A 23,385-nucleotide genomic window follows, 5' to 3' on the forward strand; every position below is an offset into this window, starting at 1 on the left:
CTCTATCTTTAATCATACGGGATAATCAAAGAGAAATATCGATCAACCATGATTGGCGTTCCACTCACTACTCAGAGCTGCAACTTCTATAAACTATGAGAAACCACCAGTAAATGAGTAGGGAAAGACTAACGAGAGAAAGCTTTCTGCTACTACTAGCAGTATTTTGAAAGCATAAGCAGGATACATACATATATAAATATATATATATATATATCCATCACCAGCTTCATGTACATACCTCTGCTCACCATGTTCACTGCCAACAACAGAGAAACCAACCTGCCTGCTGATATTGAGATGGAGTAAGTGAAAAACAAAACTAATCACTTGATTCTAAAGAGCTTAAGGTTGCAAAACCCTTTACTGGAATTACATCTCGTTTTAGGAAGCTAATCAGGAACCAAATTATGACACCTTTCATATTAAACGCACCTCTAGTCCTTTCCTTTTTAGACGCATGGGATTTCTTCACATCCTTTTTAGTCTCAACATTTTTACAATCCACTGTCACAAAATTATCTTAGCAATTACACAAGAAAACAACAGGAAACGGTAAATTGCAAAATTGGAACATATAAAATAGATAAATGTCATGTGCAAGTAATATGTATATCAGAAACATATCAAACACACATAATATCACCACAATTGTGCTAAGACAATCCAACGAATTCATCACAAATTTGATCCACAAGATGATATCTAAATCAGTATTTTTTGAATCCCAAGTTTGAGTTGGATCTTCGCCAAAACAATGAAAATTCTATGCCCGAGAACTTTCTTAACAAAAATCTCACAACCACAACACAAACTAATTTGAAAGTTAAAGACATATGGTCTATATAAAACCTGAATCCAATCTGAGAAACATGTCATAGATATAATAACTCAACAACAAACATAACAATCAGCACATACGTAAAAACCTTCATATTCATTAAAACACAACGGGGATCCCTTGGTTCCACATATTCTTCAATCATTAGATATGCGAATGAGAAATGATATAACCAAGAAACCACAATAAAGATAACCACAACATAGAAATAAATGTTTGACAGCACTAGGTGTATAATGGTAAATCCGTCCACGCTCCAGAGACATGCCCATTCTCACAGACATAGGCTCGAACAACCGGCTCACCATCGTCGTAGTACCCGAAAGTTCGTCTCAAACAAAACGCGGAGTGCAGATCCCAAGTCTCTTTGCAGGGACAGAACGCGCAATTCACACCGACCTTGCTCCTATTCCCATCGCTTATGGTTCTCCACACCCGTGACCTCTTGAAGTTTTTGAAAATTCCTCTGAAAAGCATATAATTCCGCTTCTCCTCGATGTGAACACACCCCGGCCAACCACAAATGTAAAGACAATCATCCCGGAACTGTCTAGCGAGGAGCTTGCTCCCTTGCTCGCGGCTCAAATTCCAAACCCCAGAAGCCAAATGCGAGCGCACAGACCGATAAATCTTCCTCCTCTTCGACACCGTGAATTCTCCTCCCACCGTAACAACTTCACCACCAACCTCTTCACCACCAACAGCGTGGGAAACATCTTGGGAATCCGAAACGTTGTAAACACTATCATAATTCAGGTCGTCAAAGAGTGACCAGGAACAAGCAGCTGTTGGATTAGCCTTATCTATATGATGGCTAGGACAAGGGTCAGTGGAGGATGTTGGGATATTTGGTCGTGCAATGGGATACGTGCTTCGGTAAATCTCGTTCCGACCGAGTTCTCGCTCGAGGCCGAAATCCGAGTTCTCGAGGAGCACGCCGGTGTGGAGGAGGCCCGGGCAGCATACGGAGATCTTATGAAGCGCGGCCCAGCCGCCGGGAGGGCAGGAGGAGCTGGCGACGGAGGAGGAGAGAAGATCGGAGACAACGGAGGGGATAGCGTTGGAGCACTTGTGCCGCCAGCAAACGGTGCGGATCAGAGACGAGAACTTGGTGCAGACGCAGGCGAGGCGGGCCCAGTTGCGCGGGTCGTCATCAAGCTTGAAGAAGATGCCGAGCAAGATGTCTTCCGAGAGCTTTGAGAACACGGTGTCCGTCATTATTGATTGGTTACTATGGATCTAGTTAAATGGGTGTGGATTTATAGAGAACTGTGAGATAGGTATGGATTTTTTTCTGAAAAGAAAGAAAGTTGATATTGCGGAGATTCTCAGGAGGTATGAAATTATGAATCGCGGGTTTTGAAGAGAACAAGAAGTTGTGTGCTCGATTGTTGTGTGCGAAAATAGTGTGGCGTCGAGGGACCAAGTAGTATAATTCTATGGGCATCCTGCGAGGGACGAGGATTAGACTTTCCATCAATGTTTTGAACACCATACCGGATATCGTACCGGTCAAGATATTGAAACGAAATATTTCGATATCGATATTGTTTCATAATAGCATTTATAGATAACGTTTCGGGATAATCGATATATAAATAAATTATATATATAAATATATATAAATTATATTTCAAAATAATAATCTATATATAAATACATATATATATAAATTATAAATAGTCTACGCTGAATTAGGGGTTAAAAAATAAGTTTTTAGTTTGAAAAAATGAAAAAAAAAAAAACATACAGGCCGAAATTTAGTCCAGAATGGCCGGTACCGGCCGGTATTTTAGCCGGTACGAGACAGATATAATACCTGTACCGGCCGGACGGCCGAAACGAAAAATTTGGACCGTACCGGTCGGTATGGTACAAAATTTAAAACACTGATTTCCATTTCACTTAAAAAAATATAAAAAATCGAGAGAGATAGACGCCAATATTGAATTTATGATTTGTTATTACTATTGGTCTAATTAATTTACCCACAAGGCTAAATAAAGTTTAGAACATACCAAACTCGTGTAACCTTTCAAAAAGTTCATAATAGAAAAGTTTGAGTTGTTTTAGGTTTTAATTTTTTTTAAAAGCTTGCACATTTCTACATTTTTTATTTATAATGTCTGAGGTGAATAAGTATAAATGGCAATATATGATCTTTGAACCCAACACGAATACAATACAAAATTAATAAATTTGTATTTTATATAATTGGATCCAAGTTAAAACAAATTGATCCGTTAAGACAAAATTAAGAAACGAGTCAACCCACAACAACTAGTTTAAATTTTATTTCAAAATTATAATCAGTAGGTAGTCTTATTGTTTTTTTAAGATATGGTGACTATTGATAAACAAAGATTTTAATTTTTATATGAAATTATATTAATCAAATCAAATGAGTTATGTGAATCTATTCAACTCATTTACATAAAACGAGTTAAAATGAATCATGTCGTTTTAATCCATTTCTAATTAATTATAAATGGATCATGTCTCATGTTATTTAAATACATTATGTTATGATTTGAAAGTTTGATATGTTTAACTTAATAGATCATGTTCAAGTTGATTCATATAGTCAAGTATCCATACACGACACAAACATAAATGGCCACCTAGGACAAGTAAACCAAAGTTGATGGAATATCTTTTATATATTCTTATTTTTTAAAATTCTGAGCAGCATGTGTTACACATTATATTTTAAACTAGTTTACGAATAAATTTGAGACGAAACCAGTATCTCCTCCATGTTTCCCTGGTCAATGCTAGGGGCGGTCAACATGCCTCACCATCCATCCATCCCTCCAACCCCCCCTGCCACCGCCTGTCAAATGTGGGCTGCAGGACATCTACCCTTGAAGCCATGCGAGGACAAGGCTCGGGCTGGGCCCAAGCCAACTCGAGCTTTACCTCTTCCGCCCAACCTAGCCCACCATGTATATAAACATATATTAAAAAATAATATTTTTTTAATAAAATGACATAATTTTATCTTATATTTTATTATTTAACAAAAGACATTGTTTCTTATTAAGTTTTATTTAAAATCTTAAGCCCCTCTCTCCTAGTGTCTCTCTTTTCTTTTTCAATCTCTCTACCTCTCACAGCCTCCCCTAGACCCCCAACATCCGTTGCTGTCTCTCTTTTCCTCACGCCATCATCCCATACCTCCCAACCAGTATTTCTCTCTCCTCTCTATCTTTCATTTCTCAATCTCTCTTCCTCTCGCAACCTCACCTAGGACCCCATGCATCTATCGCCCTCTCTCTTTCCTCATGCCATCATCCCCGACCTCTCTCTCTCTCCAACTTGGTTTTAGATGATTTTAAACTTTTTTTAGGTTGGTTTTGGGCAGTGGTTTGGGATGGAGACGATCATGGGGCCAATCCACCTCAACATCCAAACTGAGGCACCCGCACCGCCCACAGGGGGAGGGGATGGAGCCAAGGGCCCAACTCCCCCCACCACCCAATGCAGGGACAGGGGACACGACCAAGGTGGCCACCGTCTAGGAGGGTGGGGTTGCACCCCTGGGAGGTCCTAGAATCCCCTTGTCGATTCAGCCTCTCAAATCCACTTGTCAATCTCCTGAGATAGAAAAATAAAATTGCAAATGGTGTAGATACCATTTACGGTGATAGATCTGGACAAGGTTGATACCATTTAAACAGCCAAATAATAATAACAAGTAAAAGAAGAGAATCTTCTTCAGAAAGTAAAAGAAACAAGGGTTATAAATAGCCAGAAAGAGTACATTTGGGGTGGGGGGCAGAGTATCAGAAGACATGGGTTGCTATCGTATTGGATGCGTAATGAATGGGCAACAAAGGAAGCCGTCAAAGGACGCTTCCAATTGGCATTTCCTACACTCTTTTAAGTTGGCTCCACATACAGCCGAATACCTTACCTTTACCACCTTGCTGAGTAACTGAAGGACAAGGACAGACATTAACAACGCCAGACATTAACAACGCCAATAAGTTAGTGACTATATTTGTATCCATACCGTCTTCACAAAGATTCGACACAATCCTGACAGCATAATAATAAACGAGATTTGCCCAAGCAGAAGGCTTCTAAACTTGAAAATGATGCGCATTTCCACAAGCCTTCAAGCCAAGCCAAGCCACCGAAAAACAATTGACTCTGGGCAGGCCTTTTGCGCATTTTCAGAACTACTACACTATGCGGCTAGTAAAAAAAATAGTAATTCTATGGGGATGATAGATAAAATTTTTCTTAAAGAAATGGTTGGAGAAATCTACTGATAAAAGAAAAATCTCTCCTTTTTTTAACCGTTGAAAACGGCAAACCAAAATTCTGTCCACGCTAAAACCGCCCTATAGAATGTTTGGGGCAAACATGGCCACTACGAAGTAGAGAGTAATTTCATGGAACATTTTACAGCAATCAATAAATCCTTACCCATAAACACAGAAAATTTACATATAATAATGATTACAGTATAAAGAAAGAGGACGAGGTATCAATATCCAACACCCTAAACTTATGAAAAGCTGGAATTTAGCAAATCTCATATGGAATACAAATATGGTGAATGTGCAAGTTTCAATCTAGAGGCTTCAAAAAGATTTAGAAATAATTTTGACAGTTTAGAAAACCACCACAAAATCCAGTCTGAAGTCTGCCCATGATAGGTCTGCTATTGCTTGCCTAGGATACTTTACTGGTAAAGTTTTTTTCAACAATAAAAAGGCACACTCAGAGAATCTTCAGGAATCAACAGATCAGCTGCAATCAGATCTCACCTGCCAAACAAGTTTGCAATCAGGATTCTGGTCGGAGCCAACACACATATACAAGTAGAAAATATCACATATACAAGTAGAAAATATCACATATATAAACAAAAAACAATAAAACAAAGATGCTGACATAAGATAGTAATATGGTTCCATCAATGAGCAGAAAAGGATTATTAAGGGTAAGGAGACCTGGATAAACTCTTGCTCCTGCTCCTGCTCCTGCTCGGGCTCCTGCTTGCACTGTGCCTCTTTGGGCTTTTACTCTTTCGTTTCTGATGCTGAAAAAGAGGCAAGATGAAGTGTTTTCTTTTAAAAAAATATGTAATAGAAGGTCGAACTAAATCCAATACCAAGATTCTAGGACTGGACATTGATTCAGAGAACAGGTCTGTTAAAATGGCAGGTAGATACCTATTCAATCACAATACTTTCAAAAACATATCAAGTTAGATGAGGCTCTAATAATTAAAATATCCCACGTATCTCTGTACCAATGATCCAGCCACCCATTAAATGAGGGCATGTTGCAACATTTCTAATCAGCCTATTAATATTCAGCATCACAAAAAAAATTGTTCAAACAGAAATAAAAAACATACCGAAGGCACTGGAGATCTGGATCTTGATCGAGATCTGCAAAAGTTCCAGAAACAACCCATTTTAAAATCCACACGTTCCTTTTACCAAATTTGATCCAAGAGCCCTTGATGCCTCTTCCACGGAGTTACCATATTCAAATGGATACATGGAAAAGCCATAAATATTTAGCAGTTCAACAAAGAAAAATATCAGGCCAATATATATAATTCCAGCCTATAAATGCAACCTAAATTCATAAAGACAATATCTTAATGAAAGCATCACAAGGTATTTTCAAGACACCAGTGGACTGACAGGGAAGAGAATTTGTCCCTACTGTACCACAAAAATCCAGAGAAGCCAGATAGTGCGGCCTATTAGCTTGGCAAATGTTGGAGCAGAAAATGATAATGAAATCGTCTCTACTGCTCATTGTTGGTGCTATTCAAATCCCAATGGCACTTAGTTCACAGATATCCAGCTTTAAAAATTGCAACCATGATCTCCTTTGTTCCCAATCTAGCACCCATGGACATTTGCAATGCTAAAAGAATTAGAACAAAGAGGCACCATCAAGGTTTCCAAAGCTGCCCATCTAAAAAACAGCATACCTCCACAACCAAAAGAGTTGCAGGCAACTGAACCATATCCCATCAAGATCCTAATTTCCAATCCCCACTTCGCTGCATGTATCCACATCTAAAAAACAAAAAGGCAATTTTCACACAAACAAAGGAAAGAAGAAAAACAATGAACATTGATGTACACTTGCTCCATCACCCCAACCTTTGAAGGCAGAAATAGTGAAGATATTAATGTGAAACTAAAACAACAAATGAAAGAATGAGTATTGACAACCAAAAAATACCTGTTTCAAAACTCAAACAAGTTTTCCAGCACAATACCGCATCAATCTAAATATAACGCAAGTATTTCTTCCCCCCACTTGAAATTATAGCTTGCCATGTGACAGAAATACAACTCCCAAATTGCATTTGCTATAAATAGCATGCACATCAATGCATGCCTAAATAAGAATGACCACATATTCAGTAATGACAGTGGAGAGTCAAGATTGCAAACTTAGGCCCCGTTAGGATATTGAGATTGTTTCAACCCATCTCATCTCATCTCAACATCCAAACACCACTCAAGCACAAACACTTTTCAATTTTAACTTTTCAAATTTTCAACTTTTTCATTTAAACATTATCTAATCAATACAATTTTACCAAACTTCTAAACAAAACACAAAAAAAAAAATCAATTTTTTCAAATCTCAAAACAAAAATAATATTAAAAAATTATAAACTTCTCAACTTTTTCATCTAATCATTATCTAATCAATACAACTTTCCCAAACTTCCAAACAAAGCACAAAAACAATTCCATTTTTTCAAAATCCCAAAACAAAATAATATTTAAAAATTATATTCTAACAATATTTCAACTTTATAATTTTTTTATTCAACTTTTTCTCTCTACTTTCCCAAAATCTCATAAAGCATCTCAACTCAAACCATTTCACTATTATTCACAAATTATTTCACTACTATTCACAGTTTTCTCATCTCATCTCAATATCCAAATGACGCCTTAGTGACTAATTTATGTCTGAAGGCGAACCAGGTGCAACTAAGGTTTGCCCAAAGAAATGCAAAGACACATTCAAAGAGTCAACAACTGCAACACAAGCCTAAAGGGAGAGAAAAAAATCAAAAGATTTCATCCCTAAAGATGCCCCAAAAAGTCACAAGCCCCCAGACAGATCAAAAAATCAGTCAACAAGATGACAGTATATCATGAATATCTTCCATCTTTAAAAATAAACAAATGACACCTATTAGCATCAAGTGTGATATGTTCGGTTTAAAAAAAAAAAACACCTATGGGAGAGAAAAATACGTACCCTGACATAGAACGAGACTTTGATCCAGCAGGAGAACGGGAGCGAGATCGAGAGACAGATCTCGACTGCTCTCTAGCAGGTGAGCGGCGAGAAGATTTGGTTTTTGGAGACTTGCTGCATTACAATCAGAGAGTTACCAAAAAGGATAATAACTCCAAGACATACTAAGGTATCTACAACTTTATAGCAGTCAAACCTCTTGCTCTTGCCGTGACTAATACTTCGGCTACGACTATGACTGCGGCTATGGCTCTTGCCTCTCGAATAAGATCGACCACGACTAGGGCTCCTAGAGGCATCCCTCTTCGAATCATATTCCCTAACCTGTAAACAAATGCAATAATAAACAAAGACGAGTACAAAGAGAGGGAAACTAAAATATTTAAAGTATCAAAGATATTACATACACGGACATATGCCTTAGAAAATGCATTTCGGAACTCAGAGTCATCAAGTTTTTTTACCTGCATCGGAGAGAAGTAAAAAAATTCAGACATTTACTTAACGTTGAGTGAACTCAAGCTCGTTGGAGGCCATTCTCATTGGTCATCAACAATCAAGAAAGAGATTTAACTTACTGCATACTTCATGTCTTCATAGTTTGTGTAATCCACAACCCCTGTTGTGCCTATAAAAGAATCAAAACAAAGATTTAGAAAAAAAAGGGTTAATCCCATGTTTTCTTTTAAGATCTTGGCTAGAACACCGGCATCAAAGTACAAAACAAAACAAAATCAAATTAAAGATAAAAGCATTTTTTCCAACAAGAAAAATGTAATTTTATTCAATCTGACAAGGTGGTGACATCCAAGCACACAGTATACAATAGATAGGCCTAAGAATTCGACGAAAAAGAAGAAAATCCTGATATCGAATATCAATAATACAAACACGAGTGACCAAACAAAGAAATAGGTTTTTAAATGAAAAAAAAGGTGTCCACTGATTGCTCACAGTCCTCAAAGCACTGATCATTTTGTTCTTTTCCTAGACACCACCTTAGGCAAGAAGGAATCAATTTCCATAAAACTTCACAATGATGAAATATGGCTTCATAAAGAAATATATATATATATATATATAAAGGCAGACAACAATCACAAAAGCTCATCACTCCCTGTCACAAATCTGTATAAAAAAAATATGTCCTTTAAAAACAAGGAATTTGGCACACCTCCCATTGGAAAGAGAAATTTCTAACTGCAAATTAACTTTCTTTCAAATTCTTCCTCCATATTAAAATGAAGGCAAGATAATGAACAACAATAGAAAGCAAGAACCATCGAAAACTAGAATCATATCGAATTCTGAAAACACCATCTCGTATGAAACTTCAAACAAGACCATTAAGTGTTGATTGTGTTCTACCACCATTCTCACGGAAGACTTGGGAGAAACAAACATCCCCAGCTTGTCGCATGTGATCCTGATACAAAGCAGTGAGATTAATTTAAAATTAAACATTTCAGGAAATTTTTAACTCTACCAAACACTTCACATGCACATGCACATGCACACAGCCGAATAATTATAATCAGAAGCAGTTGCGAATTGTTCAACATTAATGCTCACCTTAAGGTCTTGCCATGAAGCAGAAGGGGGCAATCCAGTGACGAGAACTATATGATGGAACAAAAACAACTTCAGATGACATAGTATTCTCCAATAAATAACAAAGTAACATAGTATTGAATAAAACACACACACACCACGAAATTCAGAGCGCCTGGATACTCCACCACGTCCACTCCGCCCACTACTATGACTACTATAACGATCTCTTGATGATGAATGCCCACGGCCACCATGTGCAAGTTCCACCTATAAAGATACGAGGATATACAAGATAAGCAGAGAGCATGGACATCATGCAGTCAAAGCGAGCACCATGCACGCACAAATAAGATTGACTAACCCGTAGCCGATGCCCATCAAAATCATAGCCATCACGACCACGAATGGCATCTTCAGCATCTTGAGCATCTTCAAACTGTAACAAACATTATTAATAAAGGGAAATAAAATAAAACAAAGAAACCATATCAATTCAAGAAGCACTAAACTCACCTCAACAAATGCATAACCCGGGGGCCTAGGCGGTACCTTCAGATCGATGTGGGCTATGCGTCCATACTGAGACATGAAATCTTCTTAAATAACCAAGATCAACCATTCTCATTAATCAAAGCAAAGATATACAAATTATTCAAGTCCATCTGCAACTCGCATACATCAATCTATTAATAAAAGATACATAAACCATAACTCAGTAAAAGCATTCAGACCTCAGCTCAGAGAGAGCTATATAATTATCGCCTTACCTTTACATGTCTATTTTAAAGCCTACAGATTTTAAGTTCAGGTTCATTAAACACGACACCGATACACACTCTTTTTTCTTTTTTCTTTTTTCTTTTTGATGGATAAGAAAAATTTTATTGAGACAAGTAACAAGGCAAGGCCCAAGTACGTAGGAAGCATACAAATATTGAACCTAATTACAATTACATGTCCATTTTCCGCCCAGTAATGCGAAAAGCTAAAAACATGTCACGGTCCAACCAATCCAAAGATTTACAATAACAACTAAGTTACCTTGTAGAACAAGTCCTCCACTTCTCTCTCACGAATATCAGCTGGAAGATTGCCGACATAGAGAGTCCGGCTCGCACGGCTACTCATTTTTCCTAAGACAAATAAATCTATCAAAAACCATAAGCCCAAAAAAATTAAACCCCGAAAAAAAAGGAGCAATGACGATATATAACAAAACGGCTCCATTTGGTTGTTCAGAAATTTCAGTAAAAGAAAACAGCATAAAAGTCACAAATCTGAGTATTTTCATCAATGAAACCTAATATAGAGATAAATAGCTTAGGAAATACATCAAACATCGTTGAGACAAAGGCATCTAGAAACGCAGAATCTAAAACTCAAAACTTAGTTCCTTTTCGATTTCCCATGCCTTTCTCGGCCATAAAACCGGGGAAAGCGACCTGAGAATCGGGGCTACCAGGGTTCGAATATGGCGGATGAGATGACTAACCTTCACAGCGCAGAGGCTACGAAAGGATCTGGTTAGGGTTTTGAGTCGGGGGAATGAGGGAGAGGCACAAACAATGCAGGATAAGTAAACGTTTTGTGCTTAGGTAAAGATAATATTTTACCCAAATGTACGATTATACGTCGCTTATACGTTGTGCGCTTTCGGTATGTTCTGATCGCGATCAAATTACGGATATATATAAGATAAGAGTTGGTAATGATGATGAAATAATTTTTATTTTAAATAATATTCTATATATATGTCTACCAGGCAAATACAATATTTTAAATAACTTTTTATTTATCTGTCAATTAATTAATAATACAATATAGATTAATGAAATAATAATAATTAAAAAGACTATGAATATTATCTTTCTTTTTCATGATTCATTTTATTTCTTTATTTTAGATTACATTTAGATGTTGAACTGAGTTGAATTAAATTGAGATGATAAAATATTATTAGAATATTATTTTTTCATATTAAAATTATTTTAAAATTTCAAAAATTAAATTGTTTATTATATTTTGTATTAGAATTTGAAAAAGTTGTAATTGTGAGTTGAAATGAGTTTGAGATCCAAACGTAATGTGTTAGACGGACCATATGGTTTTTTTAGTTTTATATATAAAAACGGTTTCATCTCATCTCATCTTTACAATTTTTTTAAATTTCTATACAAAATATAATAAACAATTCAACTTTTTTAAATCTCAAAGTAATAATAATATTAAAAATTAATATTCTAACAATATTTTATTCAACTTTCATTTAAAATCATTTTATCTCATCTCACTATTCAAATGGAGCCTTAGTTTAATTTTCAATCATTTACTAAATGTATAAAAAGATATAGGAGAAAATATACTTTGAATTAGAGGTGCTACCCACACCCTCTAGTCGAGACTACCTTAGTCCCTTCCTCTCATGAGGGGCTCATCTGGACGTCGGGGGGTGGATTGGCCCTAGGGGTAACAATATGCGATACGGCCCATGAACCCAACATTACATGACACAAAATTAGTGGATTTAGATTTGATGTTAACAAGTTTGGGTCAAAACGAATTGACCTGTTAAGATACAATTTATTTTAAAAAAAAATTGATAACGGATCAACCCGCTTAACACAAAACAAACTCATTATGACTCGTTTAAATTTGTACTCACAATCATAATTTTATTATTGTTGGATTGTAATATTAGTACTTATCAACATGTTTATATTTTTATTTTTGTGATTGTAATTCTAAACATATACACATTTGTAATATTGATTTTATTATAAATTAAAATCTAAAAAATATTGATATTTTTTATTAATGAGTAGTTTAATTGTTTGTTTAGATATTGTAGCTAATGATAGATATAGATTTTAATTTTTATGTAAAATTATGTTAAGTAGGTTAAATGGATTATGTGGATTAGTTCAATTTATTTACATTAAACATGTTGAAATAAGTAATGTCGCATTGATCAATTTATAATTAATTATTAAACGGATCAAAACGAGTGACATGACACGACCCATTATTTAAATGGATCATGTTAGGGTTTGAATATTTTACACGTTTAGTTTAACGGGTCGGTTCGGGCTGAGCCATATAAGTGTCGTTTGGATAGTGAGTTGAGATAAAAATTGAATAAAATATTATTAGAATATTATTTTTTAATATTATTATTGTTATGGAATTTGAAAAAGTTGAATTGTTTATTATATTTTGTGTAAGAATTTGAGAAAATTGTAATGATGAGATGGGATGAGAGTTTCACTTTCACTATCCATAACTTGACACGATACAAATACGAATTGCCATCAGGGGTGGCAAATCGTGTTAACAGATCATGTTCGTATTGTGTCAAGGTATGTACATTATATTTGGTCAACGCAAACACAACTCATTAAGAATTTCGTGTCCAAACCTTAACACGACACGATAAAATAAAATGTTGACACGACCCGTTATAACCCGTTAGTAAAAATAAATAAATTGACATGATACGACCCGACCCAATAATGGGTTGAATAGACACGATACGACACGACACAACACGATACGACCTGTTTGACCTGATTGATTTTATATAAACATTTAAATATAAATAATATCTATAAAAAATAAACTAATTACAAGTCTAAAATTACAATTCAAACAAATATGATTCACATAAATTGTAATAATATTCATTATTAAAATTACATCACATTATAAATAAAAAAAAATTGCATCCCAAATATAATAAATAAAACACACATTGTAAATATATTAATGTTACAATCTCAAATATGATAAAAAAAATTAAAAATACAGATCTAAACAAATTTAAAACTTGAAGAATGAATTGGAGCGTCCTCATTGCCCTTGTTGTTCCCCAACTCCATTACATCTTCAGTTAACTCTTATAATTTAACTTCTTATTGTGTTTCTATTAAAAAAATATATCAGTAGAGTTTTATATCAAATAATATTATTATATTAAAAATTACATTCATTTATTCAATAAAATAATATTAATATTAATTTGCTCCTAGCCATATTTCACCAACAACTTGTCTTCACAAATATCTGAAAACTGCAAGGAACTGCAACATAATCATGCAACCAACAAAGTGGTCCTCCAAAAAATTGCATTTGAAGGTTCAAAAAAACAGGGGACCCTTTCCAAGTACAATAAGTAATAAAAGGAGAATTGGCTGGACCAAGAGATGAATGTTAATGGTAAATTATAGAAACTTTATCTTAGAACATTATAATTGGCATGCATATGATTATATAATGCTATTTTCAAATTTTCAGAGATTTTTGTCAATCTTCCAAACGAATTGGCATAACTAAGCCTAAGTTAGATGTTAGTTGTGATTAAATAGTTGGAGATCTAGGATAATGCTCTTTGAGATTTGAGATGAAGTTGTAAGAGAAACTGGTTTTTGGGATGAATATGAGAGATCCTTTTATCAAATGCTTTAGTTGATATATTATATTGGATGTTCACTTGTTGTGAGTCTTCAAAACGATGGATGATGTCATTTTACCATATTTCATTATTTTGTGCTTTGTGGGACCAAATATAAGGAGTAAATAAATACCAAACTGGGTATTACGATCTCGTTAGCATGCTTTTATCTCAGAGGTGAATGAAAAATCAAATGTTGGAAGAGAAGCACTACCAAGACTAACCAAACCAAAGCATGCGATTATACCAAAAGTTGAGCTTTGGCTTGGTATGAAACTCAAAACGAAAGCTCAACACAACTGCATATCACGGTCATCAAATGAACAAGTATTCGATTTCTTCCATCAGACAGATTATTTAGAATGATCTACATGAAAACATTACTGAAGCCAATGCAACCAGATACTTTCAATTACACATACCACAAAGTTATTACACATCTAAATCCGAAGTATAAATTTAGGAGAAATTTGTAGTCCAACAAATCTGAATCAGAAGTACTCAGGTTTAGAGTAGAGTTAAAAATCTATTAAAATTTATAAAGATAAAAAGACAAAAAGAAATAAACGGAGGAATCTAAGGCAAAACCTCCCGAATCTAGGAATGAAAATTATAAATCTAAATCACCAGAATCAACGACTAGCCATCGAGTTACAAATCTAGATGATTAGGGTACTCTAAAATAGGTAATCTAATTTACACAACTATTTTACACAACCAGATAAGAAATCGCATGAGGATCCCATATTTTTTTATTTTTTATAGGCAACCAAACAATAAGTAAAGGTAGAGTAGAAATCTCGACTGAATTGACTTACAGTGGGCAATGAGCAGTGTGAGTCCGTGACTCTGAGTCTGCGTGGGAGATGGACGGCTTGAAGAGAACTGGACGGCGTGAAGAGGCCAAGAGTGGCGTTGTGAGCATGGCGGAGTTGTGGGCTACGGGGTACTAGGTTGAAGTAAAAGAGGGGGCGGCGTGAGAAGTTAGAAACTTAAGACTTAAGAGTTAGAATTGATGAAGGGTGGCGTGGGGGGGGCGACATGAGATGAGAATTAAAGGGAGAGGGAGTCGCTACAAAGTCATGGGTTGAAGACGAAGAGGGGGGTCACGGCGTGAGAAAAAGAAAAGTTAGAAAAAATTAGAAAAGTGAGGGGGGCGACGTGGGTTAGGTAACTTAGGTTTAGGGTTTTTCGAGTTTTAGCTCTAAGGGTATAAAGGTAAATTCAATTTTCAATCCGTTAGTGACCCGTTAAGTAATTGTGTCTTAACGGGTCAACCCGTTTTGACACCAACCCGTTAAGGCCAAACCCTAACTTTATCGTGCCGTGTTCGTATTGCGTTAACTGGTCGTGTCACATATTTTCACCCCTAATTGCTGCCCATAATTAGCCCCCACGGTCATTCTTCTCACCCTACCTACCGCTTATCCATGGTGAAACACAACCAGAAAACAACAACAAAATCTAAAATTAACCGAGAGAGGGGGAAGATTAAAATAATAATTATTATTATAAAACAAAAACAAAAACAAAAAATCTAAGATAAAACGACATTTTATTAAAAAAAAAAATTGTTTTTTATATACCCATATATAATCCCAAGGGGCAGACGGGATAAATCTCGGGCTAGCCCAGGACCGTTCCTATTTTGTACTCTCAAGCTATCAAGGATTTTGCACTTTACATCCCAAACTACAAACACTTGACATATTGTACCCTCAATTTATAAAATACTAACACTTTGCACCATCTATTAAGATTTGACTATAGGCATAATCTTATTAGGGTGCAAAGAATTACTCTGTTATAATTAAAGGGTTCAACGAGTTAGTTTGGAGTGTAAATTGTAAATTCCAACTGATTAAATCGAGCGTAGTTCTTTCAAAACTATAAATATAAAATGTGAAAATATATAAAAGATGTGAGCTATTTGAATGCGACATGTAACTTACATTCTTTATGAGTTAACTTTTCCTGCATACAATCGATATACTTGGGTTGCGCTCTTATGATTATTATTAAATATATTATTATTTATTAAAATATTGTTACTTCAAGATTATATAAGAATTTACTTAATTCAAGTTGTGATATGTACTTATTTAGTTATAAAAATGTTATTAGCATTCTTTTTATTTTATTGACACTGAGTGTTCGGCACATCGTTCCAATTAATCTCAATAGTGCATAAGCCCACCTCAAGGAAAAAATCTCCTAATCCAATAATCCTTAAAGATTGTTTGCACTAAGGGAATTTGAACCTTAGACCTAGAGAAAATATACCCCAAGCTCAAGACATTTGCCACTTGAGCCAACCCCTAGGTCTTTTAACAACTACTCTTTCATCTATCGCATGAATCATGACTAGATTTTGTACAAATTATTTATTTCCGCATATCTTTCACTTTACCAGAAGGAAAGAAAGAAAAAACAAACGTATGTGATAATCATGTATCGTCTACACGATGCAGAAAGATGACAAAAGTACCATTCTCTTGTCTCCTTGATGAATCACCCCGCTGGCCATAAATGATATCATCGTGGAAAGCAAATTGATTAGAACTCTTGAGATTAGGATTCGGGATTCACTTTACCTGATCACCAATGAAGTCGCAATACTAGAGTGCGTAGCAAGGGTGTGTTCATTACTCAAACACAGGACCTTCCAGACTCACCAAGAAAATCAGTTTCCAATATGCAGCTCAAGCAAAAAACAAATTGATATTTATCTTGTTGCACGTACCAAAGAAGTGCAAAACATCCGGGATGAACAAAAACAAAATAATATAAGCAACTTATGAATACAACATCTTCGTACGATCTTTATTCTTAAATCTACGAAAATGACCAATTATGGGAAGAACTAATGATGATGTTTGTCAACACCCTCTTTACCATCTTTGGTATTCCGTGCAGCTGCTCGCAGTTTGCGCTGCTCCTCCTTGTAGATCCGATTTCTTCGTTGGAACTGCAATAAAGTTCCAGATAATGGGACTCAATAGAGATAATACAGATCAAGGTGACAAGTGACCATATGAGACAAATTGTTATTTTATTGGTCTTTCATATCTCGTCCTCCCAGGTAGCAATAATCATCTATTCTTCCTTCATTCAGATGTTAAGATCGTATAGCAAATCAATAAGACACTAAACATTTACTAAATGTAAGCATTAGATCGCACAAAATAATAGAGGGCCACTGGATCAAATTATTTTCTTAATGATCAAGGTGAAGCTAGTAGTAGTCGCTCATGTGATATGACATTTAGTATTTCCTTTGCTGTAATTTTCAGGATAAATCAATAAAGCTTCTTAACTGGCCATATTATCCTACTCGTTGAACAAAATCTATAATTCAATAATTCAATAGGAACTATTGAACGAAAACAAGAACAGGAACAGGAAATGTTAGAAGGTAAAGTAGAGCCCACTTATCATTTTTAACTTTCAGTTTTTGAACTAGCAATAATTTTCCTGAAGAAATTTATTGATTGACATATCATTGGACCCTTTAATGCTGAAAGTAAAAAATTATGTTCCAAGTAATGTTCACCTCCTAATCTTTGAATGGCATATAAAAGCAATTATTAAGCCAAATGATATGAAATGTGGAATTTATTCCTACAAACAGAAAATTGTGTAGTTTTACCTGAGAGGGGTCTATGATGTTACGTAGAAAACAAAACTAGCTACTGTATGATGCAGGATTTACAAGTTCTAGTCATGACAAAGAATGGGGGATGAGCAACATTTTAGCTTTGTTTGAGATTTAAGGTTTTATTTTAAAAAGACGTGATATATGGAAAATATAAACCCTAGAGGATGAGAAACAATGTTTGAAAAAATAACATGTAATCAACCATGATGACCTTGACAATGACAAAACTGAGCAGAAAGGAGCAACCAAGAGTTCAACACTCTCAAGATGTGGGTGGGGGGCAAAAGGCACAGCTCAGTTGATAAACTTATGCAGATGGTATGACAATTGACAAATTTGGATCTTAATAGGATTTAATTCAGTGGCAGCTGTAATGGGCATTATTCTCTGTTTTCGTTTCCCAGAACGCATATCAGATCTTTCTTGTAGTTAGAATTATCCTTACAGAAGTTTATTCTGATATTCATAATTTTTAGTCTCTCCACTCTCCTAATCAACGCTAACGAAGCCAAATCAAGGCATTCTATAAACATAAGACACTAAATGGGAAATTCGTAGAATATCCGACGAAAGTACAGGGTAATCAACTAGTAATAATATTGTTTTCTTAAGAGCCCAACAATGTTAGTGTGCAGAACATAGGCATGTGAAATCATATACAAACATCAATGTGTATTTCGTTTCTTAAATTGACCAGCTATAGTACCGTAAATAATGCCTAGCACCAAAACAAAGAAAATGTTTTAAGCAATACAAGGCTTTCCAGAAGAGGCTTGTCAAATTTCTCCAAAACTTGTAATGCCAATAAAAAAAAAATCCACCATCCGATTCAGAAAAGCCCTTGCACGCGTATTTTGCGAAAAATATCGCGTGTAAAGCTAAAACTACTCTATGCTTTAAACAGAGATATGAGCTAAAATAAGATTAGAATCTGAATAGAACGCACTGATTTTAGGGTTTACACGACAGATCAAACAAGACCAAATTCAGACAAGTAAATCAAGCACATTGATCTAAGGCTCCTTGAGCTTCGTACTCCGATCGGAGAATGGAAAGGGGCATTATGATGAGCAGTATTTGATGAATGAAAGAAAGGCAAGGAAGGGAAATAGCGCAAACCTCTTTGGAGTGGTGAAGGCACTCGAGGTAGTCTTCGCGGAGGAGAGTGCAGTCCTTGGGCTCACGGCAGCGAGACATGCACTCGCTGAAGTCCACCCAGAAATCGTAGCATCGGCCTTTGTGCCCTGAGATACCCCATCCCGACGCCATCCTCTCTCACTCTCCCTTTCAAACGTGGATTTTGCGACGGTGTTTAGGGGTAAACAAGCTCTAGCCTCCGGCTGTGATTCTTTTGTGCCGTTGAAATAGTGAATTCAAATGAGGTTAAAGTTGGAATAAAATATTATTTTTTAATATTATTTTTATTTTTATTATTAAAAAATTTAAATTATTTATTATATTTAATGTAAAAATTTAATAAAATTATAATAATAAAATAATATGAAATGAAATAATTTTACCATCCAAACAAGCCTAAATGACCGCAATGCCATAAAAAGTGACAAGCAAATTTTTTTAAAAACAGACATTCATGGGTCGGGCTTGTGTCACAGTATTCTATTATTATACTTATTATCTCTACACATCATATATTATACTTATTTTTTTTTATTTTTTCTATAATTAATATGTAGTGTATAGATGATAAGTAAAATAACTCAATTAGTTTAACAATAATCAAATAAAATATAAAATATAAATAATTACAAAATTACAAAATTTAAAATATTTAAAATGTGTGGTGTGGGATGATGAGTAGTATCCCTCATTCTAATAACATTTCCTATTGTCACGATAATATTCATTTTAAAAAAATAAATTACTTGTACAAATTTTAAATAGAAAAATTTCATTCAAGTTATTGTAAAAAAAAATAGACCACGTTTAAAAAAGTGTAAAACAAATATTATTTGTTAGTGAGACTTACATATAAATGACTTATATGAGATTTATACTTAATATTACTCTTTTAAAAAAATATAAATTTATTCTTATTTTATAACTGTTTTTAATAGGTGATAGTTATGTAAAATTAAAGTTATTTTTAATAAAACGACACAATAGTATTAATTGATTGTTAAATAGTTGTAAGAGAAATGCTTTAATTTTATCATTCTCAATTATACTTATTGGTTAGTCATATTTTAAGTAATTTATATGTTGGTAATTTAAAATGACAAGTGTAATTGAAGATAACAAAATTATCTATAAAAAAATAACATTTCTCATATTATAATCGACATTATTTAAATTATTTTTTGTAAGAAAAATATACTACTTTTACAAATAACTCTAGTTTTAATTTTTTGCTGAATAAATAACCCTAGTTTATCACATAAGAATGCCGACTTGTAATGCCATTTTAAACTTTTAATATTCAAGACCAGAACCATACAAAGATTAACGTAAGCAAATGATGTGTAACACCATGTTTCCAATAAAGTCATTTTTAGAAATCTCATAAATAATGTACTACTAAACTTGTCTTAACGATCTTTCTTCTTAATGAAGCGTCTGATATAAAGATTCTATAAATAAATAAAGTTAATCTTTATTTAATACTTAAAATCTAAATAAAAGTTTGGGAAGCACTTATTTAAAATCAATAAAATCTCATGTACTTATCAAAATAACTTATTAAACTAAAACTCATAAAACTAAAAATCATAAAACTGAGCATGACATAAACTGTCCAAGCCTCTATCTCGCCTCTCTGGGCCAAGTTCTGTCTTGCAGCTACATCCTCATAAAAATCTTTATCTGGGGAGGTTAAAACATAAAAACATACAGGATGAGTTAAATACTCAATAAGCAACATATCATACAATAAATATAATAAACATGAGGTTTCTTGAAAAATATGTATACTTATAGATACATACGTAAATAACATGAAAATGACTCAATGTGTACATGAAATGCATTAACTTGTCTTTCACTTTTCATAGGTCGGTATCCATTGTTGATCCCATGAGTTAGAATTAGCAAATCTAAATAGATTTTGATTTCGCCTATGGCCGTAGGTTGTGGAATCCATACATAAGGAAGACGCACTTAGTGCACTACCAACGTGTACAACCTGGCAATGCAATATGCCCATAACATATAGTAACCATATCATAGCATAAGTCGTTACGTATCGTATCATTTATACTTTGTCATAATCATACTTGCATACTTGTCATATCATAAATTTCAAGTGAAATCGTACCTTATCATATCATATATTTCAAATCAAATGGCATTATTTCATAAAATATCATGATACATGTTTCCTCATATAAAATCATAATTTGTCATAAATATTTTAATGCATAAATTTTAACATAAATCATGCATGGTTTTTCATAAAATATATTGATGCATTTATTATGTAACTAATGTGGAACTTATGCATAAACCATGACATTTATAAATTCATCATGACTTGAGTACATAAAAAAAAGTTTTTAATGGAAGTGTACTTTTATAAAAGATATGTTGTTTACCTTACACACGTGTAAGGGTGTAATTATGCTACTTACCTCTTAATTTTAATCCAATATTTTCGGGGCACGATTGATTTCCTATAAAATACACATAACTTACGTAAATTCTCTAATAAATCATGTAATTCATAATTAAACTTAGGATGATTAGATGACGTATATTTCCATAAAATCAAGAATGCTCATAACTCTAAATATCATCACCTCCCAAGTAAATGATATCCACTTATTTTCTCCCACTAATGGATTAAACTCCAAAATATTCTCCACCTCCACCATCTAATTATCTTGATTTTATCATAGGAAATAATCATAAATACTAAATTCTATGGTCAACACTGACTTGGAAATGAGTATTTTTCTATTCTCGCCTAAAATACATCACTGGTGATTTCACGTACAAGTTTTACATTATATAAGAGAGGATAGCCTTAACAAGGGTAGTGGAGCTTTGGTTGTGTGCTTCCGGCGATGGTGAGTAGTGACTAGAGGTGTGGGCATGATAGTGGTTCATGGTGCCTAAAGACTAGGCACTTGGCACTCACTAGGGGAAATTATGAGGGAGAGAGAGAGGGGGGGGGGTTAACCGAGGTAGAGTGAGCTTGATGTTAAGGGGTACGGAGAGAGCTTACGCAGGTGGAGAAGGTTCACGTATGTTGGGCATGGTTTTTGGGTGGTTCAGGCTTGTTCCAGTGTGGGCTTTGAGGCTGACCTACGGTGAGTGTTGGGTGGTTATACCTTGGTCATGCTCTATCTTTTGGTGTACAAAACAGGGGTGCGGTTGACATCCTCTACGGCTAAGTTTGGGTAGTGAGGTGATCTTAGATGATCTGTAAATAGTAATAAAAAAGTAATAATAAAATATTAAATAATAATAAAAAGTAGTGAAAAGTAATGACATATTGAATAGTAGTGGAGTGAAAAGTAATGACATATTGAGATCACTCCACTACCCAAACACAACCTACTTGTACTGTGGCGTGGAGAGGATATGCGACAGTGGTTGGCTTGGTGTCTAGGTGCTAGTGCACGATTAGTGGAGTGAAATAGGGTTGTTCGTGCAGTGGGTTTCACGGTGTCATCATGGTGGTCGGGCTATAGCTCACAATTCGTATGTTGGGGAAGGTTGGGCTTCTCGTGAGCTATAGCTCACAATAACTTCAAAAATTTTAAGAGAAAATCTTATCACCAATCAATTTGCTATCTCTCAAATAACAGCCCCCCAATAAGTATTTATCATATAGCTCTTCCATTACACATCTCATATGCCTACATACAGCTGATAACAGAGAAAAAAAATATATATTCCTTCCTCGTGAAAACCCTCTCCCTCTTCCACCGAAGCCCTTGCTTTGCTTCCTCTCCAGTTGACCTTCCTCCTCTCTCAGAACCAACATCGACGACATCCCTCGACCCCAAGCCATGACCCCGCCCTCCTGTAACCCTTCCTTCCACTTCCCTCCTCATCCACCTCGAAGCTCCCCCCCCCCCCTTCTCTCTTTCAGAACTAGAAACACCCAAATCATAAAAATGGTCAACACGAGCTCTCAATTAGAGCAGAAACACCCAAAAACTATACAATTCAATTTCTTGGACAAATAATCCACACTAAGAGGGAGAGATTCCCAATTTTTATACCTTATGAGTCGATAAAACGCCTTATTAACTCAAACCCACCACCAAATTCAACAAAAGAACCCCACTTACAACAAATCCATCAAGGATTTTATGGAACAGAAAAACTGTCATAAACCTAGCATTGAAGCCGGCTGATACAAATTATCCCCCAGAGACTTTCCCACAAAAGGAATCCCAACCTTAATCACAAATTGTTCCCAAAACAATAATCAACCCCAACACACTGCAAAAATCTTCCAAATAACCACCACTTGCCAACAAAGCAACCAGTTCACACAAAAAGTATTACCGACCCATCATTAAATAGCACAAACTTACCCAAATCCTTGAACAAACACCAATTTTCATAGAAACACCAATCTTCTAGACTTTTTGGTTTTTTTTTTAGCTCCACTCAAAGTTTTCACGAACTCTCTCTTTTGTGGTGATTGTTATT

At 34.9% G+C, this 23,385-nt stretch overlaps 3 protein-coding genes across 12 annotated transcripts; all 3 read right to left on the reverse strand.

The window, feature by feature from the left end:
* Nucleotides 1-853: 853 nt before the first annotated feature.
* LOC108986869 (phytochrome A-associated F-box protein-like) lies at nucleotides 854-2,312 on the reverse strand. Its single transcript, XM_035695654.1, has one exon. It carries the CDS (start codon nucleotides 2,057-2,059, stop codon nucleotides 1,067-1,069), a length of 993 nt encoding a protein of 330 aa, XP_035551547.1. The 5' UTR covers nucleotides 2,060-2,312; the 3' UTR covers nucleotides 854-1,066.
* A 2,937-nt stretch (nucleotides 2,313-5,249) lies between these two features.
* On the reverse strand, nucleotides 5,250-11,320 carry LOC108986866 (serine/arginine-rich-splicing factor SR34-like). 10 transcript variants are annotated; one of them, XR_001995432.2, is made up of 15 exons: nucleotides 11,151-11,320; nucleotides 10,700-10,791; nucleotides 10,172-10,237; nucleotides 10,020-10,094; nucleotides 9,814-9,925; nucleotides 9,677-9,723; nucleotides 9,473-9,530; nucleotides 8,683-8,732; nucleotides 8,512-8,568; nucleotides 8,301-8,428; nucleotides 8,105-8,218; nucleotides 6,807-6,894; nucleotides 6,216-6,714; nucleotides 5,806-5,894; nucleotides 5,250-5,619 (listed from the first exon to the last, which is right to left on the reverse strand). XR_001995432.2 is itself a non-coding variant. In XM_018959654.2 (14 exons), exons 2-14 carry the CDS (start codon nucleotides 10,784-10,786, stop codon nucleotides 5,616-5,618), a joined length of 918 nt encoding a protein of 305 aa, XP_018815199.2. In that variant the 5' UTR covers nucleotides 10,787-10,791; nucleotides 11,151-11,302; the 3' UTR covers nucleotides 5,250-5,615. The 10 variants fall into 10 exon arrangements, 6 of the variants coding, with proteins under 6 accessions (XP_018815199.2, XP_018815196.2, XP_035551538.1 ...); XR_004802802.1 differs by having other exon boundaries at nucleotides 9,449-9,530; nucleotides 11,151-11,302; XR_004802803.1 differs by lacking the exon at nucleotides 5,250-5,619 and having other exon boundaries at nucleotides 5,813-5,894; nucleotides 6,216-6,249; nucleotides 6,538-6,714; nucleotides 9,449-9,530; nucleotides 11,151-11,302.
* Nucleotides 11,321-16,773: 5,453 nt separating this feature from the next.
* On the reverse strand, nucleotides 16,774-19,127 carry LOC108986867 (NADH dehydrogenase [ubiquinone] iron-sulfur protein 5-B). Its single transcript, XM_018959656.2, has 2 exons — nucleotides 18,883-19,127; nucleotides 16,774-17,073 (listed from the first exon to the last, which is right to left on the reverse strand). Exons 1-2 carry the CDS (start codon nucleotides 19,030-19,032, stop codon nucleotides 16,969-16,971), a joined length of 255 nt encoding a protein of 84 aa, XP_018815201.1. The 5' UTR covers nucleotides 19,033-19,127; the 3' UTR covers nucleotides 16,774-16,968.
* Nucleotides 19,128-23,385: the final 4,258 nt, after the last annotated feature.

Source organism: Juglans regia, chromosome 11, assembly GCF_001411555.2.
Source record: "Juglans regia cultivar Chandler chromosome 11, Walnut 2.0, whole genome shotgun sequence".
NCBI lineage: Eukaryota > Viridiplantae > Streptophyta > Magnoliopsida > Fagales > Juglandaceae > Juglans > Juglans regia.

Bases quoted from the DNA above. Each gene is read 5' to 3' on its own strand.
- LOC108986866 (XM_035695645.1), bottom strand. From the start codon at position 10,786: ATGAGTAGCCGTGCGAGCCGGACTCTCTATGTCGGCAATCTTCCAGCT. The intron at 9,724-9,813 runs GTGTGTGTGTGT...TCCATCATATAG, and splicing joins CAGGCGCTCTGAATTTCGTG to TTCTCGTCACTGGATTGCCC. The intron at 8,219-8,300 runs GTTTGACTGCTA...ATTGTAATGCAG, and splicing joins AGTCACGGCAAGAGCAAGAG to CAAGTCTCCAAAAACCAAAT.
- LOC108986869 (XM_035695654.1), bottom strand. From the start codon at position 2,059: ATGACGGACACCGTGTTCTCAAAGCTCTCGGAAGACATCTTGCTCGGC.
- LOC108986867 (XM_018959656.2), bottom strand. From the start codon at position 19,032: ATGGCGTCGGGATGGGGTATCTCAGGGCACAAAGGCCGATGCTACGAT. The intron at 17,074-18,882 runs GTTTGCGCTATT...ACTTTATTGCAG, and splicing joins GCCTTCACCACTCCAAAGAG to TTCCAACGAAGAAATCGGAT.